The 10,741-nt window shown below is 39.5% G+C and overlaps 1 protein-coding gene and 1 pseudogene across 1 annotated transcript; one reads left to right on the top strand and one right to left on the bottom strand.

Moving 5' to 3' along the window:
• Positions 1-4,456: 4,456 nt before the first annotated feature.
• On the top strand, positions 4,457-6,895 carry LOC115671841 (protein CRABS CLAW). Its single transcript, XM_030593493.2, has 7 exons — positions 4,457-4,780; positions 5,048-5,176; positions 5,470-5,572; positions 5,670-5,718; positions 5,838-5,913; positions 6,045-6,101; positions 6,648-6,895. Exons 1-7 carry the CDS (start codon positions 4,697-4,699, stop codon positions 6,651-6,653), a joined length of 504 nt encoding a protein of 167 aa, XP_030449353.1. The 5' UTR covers positions 4,457-4,696; the 3' UTR covers positions 6,654-6,895.
• Positions 6,896-7,322: 427 nt separating this feature from the next.
• On the bottom strand, positions 7,323-9,391 carry LOC115671842 (cytochrome P450 85A1-like; annotated as a pseudogene).
• Positions 9,392-10,741: the final 1,350 nt, after the last annotated feature.

Genomic DNA, 10,741 nt, shown 5'->3' with positions numbered 1-10,741 from the left:
AAGATACAATTCATTCTGTGTGTGTGTGTGTGTGAGAGAGAGAGAGAGAGAGAGAGAGAGAGAGAGAGAGAGAGAGAGAGAGAGAGAGAGAGAGAGAGAGAGAGAGAGAGAGAGAGAGGGCATAGCTAAAGATGAGTCCAATCACAGTTTCCAAATAGAGGTACCAATGTAGGGTGACAACAGATCAAATGATTGTGTCCAAATCCGTTAAGGATCAGACACCACAGTGCAGAGAGAAAGAGAGAGAGAATGGCCTGATGGTACTAGCTAGGGTTTCAAATCCAACCACGTCCATGCATCAAATAAACCAAACCAAAAATGTTGGATTGAATTGAAGGAGAGCGAGTGCGTACAACATATATTTTGTGGGGTTCTTGGGAAATTCGATTTATACCAACAAAGCATGCTGTAGAAATCAAGCGTGGGAATGGCTTTCTTTCCAGTTTTGGCAATCCAGGAATTGTCCCATCATGTCCGTAAGTACTCCCTTGGTCCCCAGTTGTCATGTGATTTCAGCACTTGTCTCTGTCATTTTCCTAAACATTAAAGTTGCTCACTCTAAAGTGGAATGGATCAAACATGAAAAACCCTACTCTCTCTCTCCAAAAAAATTATCTAAAAAATCCTAAATCTATTACACTTTTGTCAATTCAGTCCTAAACCTTTTAAGTTTACCAATTCAGTCCCAAACTTTTTAAGTTTGCTAATTCAGTCCTAAACTTTTTCACTTCTTGTCAATTGAGTCCATTCGGCTAATTTTGGCCGGCTGGCGCTGACGTGGCCTCCGGCTGTCTGGCCAACGCTGACATGACAATTTTTAAATTGTTTTTCGGATTTTTTAATATTTTTTTCTGCATCTCATCGGCCTCTGGCGAAGTTCACCCCTACCGGCCATTAGCGAGGGTGAGCCTCGCCCGTCGATGCTAGGCCGACCTCGCCGGATCTGGACGAGGTGAACCCAACAACAGCGAGGCTCGACCTCGCCGAATTTGGGCGAGGTCAAGCCTCGCCTAGCCAAGGCGAGGCCGGCCAGCGTTGTCGCAAGTTGGCCTCGCCTTGGCTGGGCGAGGCTCGACCTTGCTTAGATTTGGCGAGGTCGACCTGGCAGTGGCGAGTGAGGCTCGCCCTCGCCAGTGGCCGGCGGTTGCGAGCTTCGCCAGAGGCCCGGACCGGCCAGAGGGAAGAAAGCAGAAAAAAAAATTAAAAAATTCGAAAAAGATATTAGAAAAATTGCCATGTCAGTGTTGGTCGGTCGGACGGCCGGCGCCGGTTGGCGGTCATGTCAGCGCTGGCCGGCCAAAATTGACCGGATTGACTCAATTGACAATAAGTAAAAAGGTTTAGACTGAATTGGCAAACTTAAAAGGTTTAGGACTGAATTGGCAAAAGTTCAATAGATTTAGGACTTTTTGGATAATTTTCCTCTCTCTCTCTCTCTCTCTCTCTCTCTCTCTCTCTCTCTCTACTTTGTCATTTCCTTCATCCATGCATTTTTCTATTCAATCGGTTATTACACGTATTTTGTGTTTTCTTTTTGGGAAAATACCACTAAAAACCCCAAACTATGCCACTTGTGACAAATTTACCTTGAACTTTTTTATGACACGAAAAATCCAAAACTATGTCACTTGTAACAAATTTACCTTGAACTTTTTTTTTGTGACACAAAAAATCCCAAACTATGCCACTTGTGACAAATTTACCCTGAACTTTTTTTTGTGACACGAAAAATCCTAAACTATGCTACTTGTGACATATTTACCCCACAATACTTTGACCCATGGGCATTTTTCGTCTTTTTCCTTTTTCTATTTTTTTTTCCTTTTTTCTTTTCTTTTCTCTCTTCCCTCCGCTGTGGCCGGCGGAGGGAAGCCGGCGCCGGCGAGGGTCGTCCTTGCCAGTTCCGGAGAAGGTAGCCCTCACCGGCTTCCCTCCGCCGTGGCCGGCGGAGGGAAGAGAGAGAAGAAAAGAAAAAAAAAAGGAAAAAAAACAGAAAAAGGAAAAAGATGAAAATGCCCATGGGCCAAAGTATTGTGGGGTAAATGTGTCGCAAGTGGCATAGTTTAGGATTTTTCGTATCACAAAAAAAAATTTAGGTTAAATTTGTCACAAGTGATATAGTTTGGGGTTTTTCATGTTACAAAAAAAAGTTCAGGGTAAATTTATCACAAGTGGCATAGTTTGGGGTTTTTGGTGATATTTTCCCTTTCTTTTTCTTTTTCAAATGATGGTATATATAATATAGAACGTGTAAGATCTGATTATATCTTCATGCTTAATTGACTTCATGTAATATAACAAAACTATCAAGAACAATTCTCGCAGGTGATGATTCCGACCTCTTCAAATCATTTCTACTCTCAACCGGTCTTTTCTTTAGTATCCAAGTGGAAATCTCTTGCTAATTTTGATGTTCATTCATGAGCTTTCGTCGTTATCTTTCTTGCCCCAATTGGCGCAATCGACAAGATACCTTTGCCAAAATGGTTCTCTCCAATTCGGCCTATCGTCATGCCTAACTTGAAGATGTTTGCGTTAATACGGCACTATCTATAGTGTCGAAGATTAACGAAAGGAGGTTCATGGAGTTCGTAACGATTGTGGTTGATGCACAGTGATTTTTCTTTCCTTTTTCTTTCCATTTTGCTTTATATATACACGACGACTTTCACTTATCAGAGCAGGTCGCGGCCTATTTTTATCTGGGTTCCATTGATGTGATCGACAGGGGTTTGACTTCGTGCATTTCCAATCACCTCCTACTTCTTCCTCTCAGCAATCGCCAATCATTACAGGATTTCTTCTTATGCATGGTTTTGTGCTACCTTAACTTCATATATCTAGAATTTCTAGACGCAGTAGCATTTTCGCGTAATTCAACTTAGCTAGCAAAACATAGGCTTTCTACATCCATTTTGGCCATAACTATTGTGTGTGTACTTTGATCATAGATCAGTGTAGATACATCCATGTTTGAGAGCATCGACACAAACGACATCTTTCCTTCGTGCCAAAATGTCATTGAATCGTAATCTTATATAGCCTTGGACGATAGTCGGGCTATCATTGAATTCGCTCATCCCTTTGATTAATCCTCTTGCCACACTTATCCTAGGATACATGGCTTTTGACATAGCAATATTATGTTAATAAACGGAGGTATTGCATGTCATTTCGCAAAGTGACTTGACAACATGCAAGATATATCTATGTATCAACCTACTCCATCAACCTAGAATAAGTCCATGTCTGATGAATATTACAAGGAGAGTAATTTAGAATGTTGTGAATGAAAATGGGAAATAGTTCAATATCCCACACTAACATTTGTGTATGAGATAGAAGTTATATGCGAGAGATATGGTTGCATGAACTACCATGCCAACACAATATTATCTTTGGATGAATAATTATATTAGATATTAAAGTATTAGTAATAGAAAATATATAGTAGAAAGCAAATTATTATTATTATTTTTTGATAATCGAGGTGTCCGCGCGGCCGGCGAGCTAGGGCTCAAACCAGCGGTGATGCCCGACTAGTCCTCGAGGGGGGCTAGCGCAGCATCCCACCGCCACAACCCCCCACTTAAATCACCGATGGGCGAGTTTGAACCCAGGACCTCTCGTGAAAGGAACTGAGCGCAAACCAACGCGGCCACCGATGGGTGGGTATAAGTGGCATATTATTTTGTTACATGGTGGCTTCAAGAATCTCCATCTTTGATAATTTAAACAGTATAATAAGTGGCAAATAAGAATAATATGCAAGTTATTTTTATTACTGTAAAGAGTAATTGAAAAATTATTATCTCCTATCAATTTAAAAGTGAAGTAGTAAGATAAAAGCTGATGATCCATTCTTATTTTTCTAATATTATACATAAACTTAGGGAAGAATTAAGTGACAAACTCGAATCCGTGCATCTCGCGAGTCTACCACTTGATAAATATACGTAAGACATTGTGAGGTACATTCGATGTATACTCTCATCCTCTCATACGCGATGAGGATCTTACTTCTATGAGAGGAACAACATATACGTCCGTCATGCATAAAATCTCACCATACGTATATTTAAATAAGATAGCAAACAGTTCTCATTCTACTTCATCTCAATATCGGATGGAACTCAACCTTATTTAACCAGCAAGTAGTGATGAAATCTATCTGACCTATTAGTCCCCAAATTGTCCCCCAGAGAAATCCATCCCTGTAAGAATCGCAAGTAAAAAATAGAATTAGATTAATGGGGGGTAGTGTTTGCATTGACATTATATTACAGAACTATTACGATTCTGCGTCTGCGTGTGCATGTGTGGCAGGAAAACATCGTGAGACTAACGAGGGATGCCAAGTTTTTGGAGCATGGACTATTTAGTAAAGTAGAAGTACCCCAAGAGGAGCAGGAGGGAGTCATAAGTGCAAAAGACCAAAAACCAAGTCCCCGTGCAAACTTCCGTATCTGCAAATCGCAGTGCAGGTACTATGTTATGACCTGGTGTTCATAAACCCTGGATTTTCCTTTTGACTCTTCTCCCTTCCCCTTCTGCTTCCCTCACTCACTCACTCTCTTCTCTCTTCTCTCTTCATTAATATCATTACATAGCCCCTCAAACCCTAGCTCTCTCTCTCTCTCTCTCTCTCTCCATAGATATATTTTCCTCTTGTTGGGTTGGAGGAGTCGTGAATCATATGGAAGACAAGGCGAGCATGGAACTCCCGCCGTCCGAGCATCTGTGCTATGTCCGGTGCAACTTCTGCAACACCGTTCTTGCTGTATGTCTCACCTAAATTAATCACTTTTCATTCTAACTCTCATTGCCAACTTCATGAATTTATAGCTTTATGAATAGAGAGAAACAAGCTTTGCGCTTCCTCTCTACACCAAGAGCGAATGTTGTTGCACTCCTATACTTTCTTTTTTTTGGGATCAAGCTATAAAGTCCACAAGATGAGTTAATGAAGTCATGTCTAGAGAGCATTATGTCTTGTAATAACCGAAGGTTTTATTCTTCTTCTTCCTCTTCTTCATCAATCTTGAAGGTGGGGATTCCATGCAAGAGGATATTGGACACAGTGACGGTGAAATGTGGGCATTGCAGTAATCTCTCGTTCCTCAGCACCAGGCCTCCCCTTCAAGGCCAGTGTCTTGATCATCCTTTGAGCCTTCAGGTCCATTTCTTCTCCTCTCTATCTGCTTCTTTCTATGCATCTCCCGACCGCAAAGAATGCCTTCCATAAGCAGTCCTAATTATATCTTCAGCAACATGTCCGTTTTAATTTAGTATAGTAACTCTAATTCCATGGATGATGCATCAATACTGCGTATATGTTGCTCTTTCTAGCACCGCTTACTAAAATCGATCTTTTAACATGTCAAGTTTTGTATCGATCATTATAAAACTTATTCGAGGCTTTTATTATAAGTGATACCGGCATACGTGTTTGTATTGTTGGGGAAGCAGGGGTTTTCCAGTGATTTTAGGAAAGGCCAGTCATCATCCTCCTCGTCCTCAACTTCGGGCGATCAGCCATTATCACCCAAAGCCGCCCCCTTTGTCGTGAAACGTGAGATCGACCAATATAATCATCATTCCACTTCGTTTCTTTCTTTCATTTTTTTTTGGCCCAGCGAGTAATGTAAGGATCGTTAACCTTTTTTCAGCTCCGGAGAAGAAGCACAGGCTTCCATCTGCTTATAACCGGTTCATGAAGTAAGCATAGATATGTTTTTCCTCTCTTTCTAATTTTGCTCCTCGACATATAGAAAGCAAAAACAGTTAGCGAAGAACTTACCTAATATGTAACTGCACGTAAAATATATGAACAATAGAGAGGAGATACAGCGCATCAAAGCAGCGAATCCTGAGATACCACACAGAGAAGCATTCAGTGCAGCAGCCAAAAACGTAAGCACCTTTTCATGACACATCTGCACGGTCCCTAGCCCTAACTTTCTAGTGAGATTCAATCCTTTCAAGGAAAACTATTTCATTACTATGAAATTTTCTATCTTAATCTGCCGTTTTGTTCTACATAGTGGGCGAGGTACCTTCCACATTCGCCTTCGGGATCGGCTTCTGGCAGCAGTAACCATGTAAGCTATCATCCCTTCCTACTTCTGCTTGGTACTATTTAAAGGAACTGTACATTAAAAAACATTTATTAAAGAATTTTATTTGCTCAATAACAGTGCCTAAGAGATAGGTCATTAATAAATTAACTGGCTACAAGCTGAGGAAAATGTGGGAATCAGTTCTTCGCCCAATGCCAAAGAAGAATTGTATACTGGTCTCGCATGAAGTTTTTTAGGCGGTAATTTATTGAGAGACTGATACCTAAATTAACTCTTATGACATGACGAATGATATTTAACTTCAGATTAAAAATGATATTCTGCGATACTACTGATTACATGACACATTTTAGAGTAAATCAACTGTGGCGATTGAATCACTATGTGTGCAATGAAATTCCAGTGCTTGGATAAACATAATCCTCCAATGACTGTGGCATGAGTAATCAAAATTGTAGAAACTAGACAAAAAAGAAGAAAATATGATGTGAACATTAATAAGCTCTCTAGATGGATATCGAGTTTTATTACTTGGTTAGTGATAATAAGTCATTCTCTTGGTTACAGGAATGAAGAGAATTGCAGTCACAAACGGCATGACAGAGGATATTTGGAGAGCACGAGGGCATATCGGATGTTCCGGTATGCTGATGCTGTGTATCAACATAAGAGGAGCCGTTGTACTTTCCTTCTTCTGCGTCCTTTTTATTTTGCTAAATAATGAGCTACTAGATCGAGCTATTTTAGAGTTATCTAATGTTGTGATATTAATTAAGTTTCTATGCGTATGTGAAGCTTTATGTTTTATCAGTCAATATAGTATCTTAGACTAGGTCCCTAATTAGCTCAAATTTATTTCACACATACCATCAACTTAAGGGTAACCGTGTGAAAATTCATTTAGAATGACAATCAATTAACCTAGCTAAGAAAGTTCTTTTTCTTCTAAGAGTTGGGACACAGTTCATGCTGTGGCTGATCCAATTAATTTTGAGGAGGAATGATCAGTGCCTTACAGTTCACTCACTCATAACCTTGTATATTGGGGAGTTTAACAAAACATGGAATGCTTAAACAAGCATTAATGCTTAAATGTGGAATTACTGGATTCATGATTCGCAGAGAGACTTCAGCTGTATAGGATCAATTACCTGACTGATAAATACTTGGATGATTGTTCTAAAAGACGGTCGAGAAAAGAACTTTCTACTGACTACTTATGCATAAATAGTCTAACAAGCTTCACAAGTTCTTGACGAAGTGTATGAAAATCACTAAGTATTTCAATACTGTTATATGCAGTCCATAGGGTGCTTCGACCTTTGGAAATGTGTGGACTTCCGTTTCACCAATTTCTTCCCATCTACAATGAATGTTACCAATTGAAACTTGTAAGAATGCCAGAACAAAGGGATAGCTGTGTATGTTATCGAATGTTTGAAAAACCGTTGCAACACCGGATATAGATATGTACTGAAAAACAAAAGACAAAAATTACTTTAGGTACATTGAAGATCTTATTTTCCACAATAAATTTCAGAAAATCCATATGACCATATGTATTCCTAGAAGATCCCAAGTCAGTATAGCGTATTTGGACGACATGCCGTGTGTAAGTTAGGGTTTTGAAAAAAAGAGTGCATTATGTTTGAAACCCTGTCGATTACATGAATCTTTTCACATAAATAATCTTATTCACATGATCACTCAAATTGAAAAATAGACATTGTTACTATTTTAACACTGTATGTACAAAAAACTAACATTTCCCACCTTACGAGTACACTCTAAGAGTCCTAAAATAAAATGACAATGACTGATAGCTTAGAGATAGTGATCAAGGAGTGATGTAGTTTAATTACCTGTCTTTGTCAAAATGGAAGCGGCAGTTATGAGATTCCAAGCGCTTATCCTGCGTTATTTCAGAAAGAAAACTCAAATAATGAAAAAAAAGCATAAAAGAAACTTAATTAGTGCACTAGAACTTGTCGATCTCAGTTCAAAGAATGCAATTTGACCAATCGTCTCCATGGTTTGAAGCTAAAATGGTTCTGGATAGAGCGACGGGTCATAGTTGATCTCTCTCGTGGAGATGTAAATAGTCCATCCTTTTGGAATGACAGATGCTGCGCATTCCAAATATAAACTTGTTACAAATTTACCAAACATGCTTAATTTTTTGAAATTAGAGAGTTAAAAAGCTGTTTTATGATCAAGTCCAAAGAATACTGAGGATGAACTCTCTACTTAAACCATCCTATATCAGTCCAACTTGCTTTGCTTGCGAGTGAATAGTGTTGTTTAAAATGGAAAATGCAAGCGATCGATCGAAAGAGAATTTAAGAGAAACGATAAAGCAATAGTACAGAAGTTTGCTTTCGAACATCCTTAGACAATTTATTATTGCACCTCTCAATTCGAGTCTTTAGTGGTTTTTCTCATCAAACCATTCACTATTGGGGCCAACCTTGAGGTTTCCAAGATAACCTGCATGGAATTAGTGTCAATAACTTAAGAATTTGTTAAGTAGTTGATTAAAAAAAAAAAAACCGAATCAACGTAAACTCAATTCGCCCTTACAGCACGAGTGAAATTCATAGATCTGTAATCATTCCAATTAACTGCTTCCTCTGGTCCTTTTGTTTCCTGTATCACGAAATGCTCTTCCTACACGAAGAGGTTTTTCGAAAAAGACAAGGAAATTATAGTGATATGCATTGCAAATATAATAAACGCACAAAAGATTTTCATTCTTACTCGCATTTGTTGAAGAGCGCTAGGGTGATCATGCACACTGCTTCGTAGCCTTGATATAAGACGGTAATGATCTGATCAAATATCTCGTCGTCGTTAAGACTGTATCCCAATTCGTCATTCATAAGGTGATGTAACATGTCGTCGTGAGATGCTGAAGCAGCTCTTCTTGCCTGAGACATACCGATGACACCTTTTCTTGCCTGAAATATATGGTCAAGCAGTTAGTCAAGAGTCTGTAACACCCAGTGATTGGTAAACAATCTCCTCTGCTCGTCAATTCTCTCTACGAAGCTGTCTTCGATCATGTCTGGGCCGACTAGAGATAGAAGGGCGCCTCTCACGCGCTTGTGCGCAGCGCCAATCACCGAAGCAACGTTTAGATTTTCGACCATCTTCGCATGTGATTTTGGGTAACCCGGCACGAGCCCTTTCCCTTCGTTCAGAAGGATGCATCTGGTAAGCTCCGCGTGATGGTCGGAGCACCTAGGAGATGCGATCTGAACACGCTTCCTGTGTCTGTTGAAACGAGAAATAAAAGAGGTGAAGATCCTCATCCGAGTTCAACTGCAAGCCTACCTCACTGCTAAAAAATTTCCATGAGGTTTGGGTGGATTAATGTACTTTCAGAATTCAGAATTATAATTTGGGCAAACAATAAAATAAAAATAAGAGAAGATCATATAAAGGCTATATTCGAAGAGATTGAAGTCAAAAGTCTGCTTCAAGATTTTCGCAGGCGATCAAATTATAGAACAAAAGAGGAGCATTGCACTGGTTCCTCAAGTACTATTATTCTTTTAGCAAAAAAAAAAGTACTATTATTCTTCCAAATTACTCCTTTTTTTCACTCCTTGTGCACTCATTTGAGCTAGAAAAGTTTGGAATTTAGAAAAATTATGTTGGTAAACCTTAACCTAGTTGGTAATTTAATTGAAGAAAAGTTGATTATTCACTCAAATAAAAGGTGGTAATTTCACGTGAGAGTTGGTAAAATGTAAGCTTTGGTAAGCAAGTCAAATAAAATGCAGATAATTTCCAAACAATCAAATAAATATCAACAAATAACTCAAATAAAAGCTGGTAATTTAATGGGAGATAAGTGAGTAACTCAAACTAATAGAGAAAATTACCAAAAAAGTTTTAAATATATTGCGATTGTGCCAATTTTATCTTAAATCCTTTTTTTTGGTCTAATTGAGTCTTAAACCTTTTGCATTTTTGTTAATTTAGCCCATTCGGCCAATTTTAACCGGAAATAGCTAACATGGACACTGGCTGTCCTACGTGGCATGGCCGGCGACCGGCGCTAATATGGACATTTTAAAATAATATTTTAATAATTTTTCGAATTTTTTTTTATTTTTTCTTTTTCCTGCTTTTTCTTTTCTTTCTTTCTCTTTCTTTTTTTTTTTCAACCCTTCTTCCTCTAGCTAGTCACTGGCGATTGGCTTGAGGCGAGGGTCAGCAAGGGCGAGCCTTGCCCCCCCATGGCAAGGCTCGACCTCATCGTTGCTAGGCGAGGTCGGCCTTGCCAGTGGCTCGGCAAGGCTCGACTTGGCTAGCCCGGTAATGATGAGCCTCGTTTGCCCCTAGCGAGTGACGGTAAGGTCGAGCCTCACTAGGGGTGTGGGAGGCTCACCCTCACCAATGGCTAGCGAGGTCGAGCTCGCGGCTGTCGCCTTGGGCTAGTCTTGGAGATATGGCGACCGGCTAGAGGAAGAAAGGAAAAAAAATCGAAAAATTATTAAAATATTATTTAAAAATGTCCACGTCAGTGCCGGCCAGCGTCCATGCTAGCGATTTTTGGCCAAAATTGATTAGATGGACTGGATTGGCACAAATGCAAAAGGTTTAGGACTGAATTGGCAAAAAAAAAAAGGTTTATAACCGAATTGGCACAATTT

Source organism: Syzygium oleosum, unplaced genomic scaffold (assembly GCF_021117445.2).
Source record: "Syzygium oleosum isolate NSW1041296 unplaced genomic scaffold, Sole_v2.1 Sole_v2.03, whole genome shotgun sequence".
Taxonomy (NCBI): Eukaryota; Viridiplantae; Streptophyta; class Magnoliopsida; order Myrtales; family Myrtaceae; genus Syzygium; species Syzygium oleosum.
This window is presented reverse-complemented; position numbering and strand designations above follow the sequence as displayed.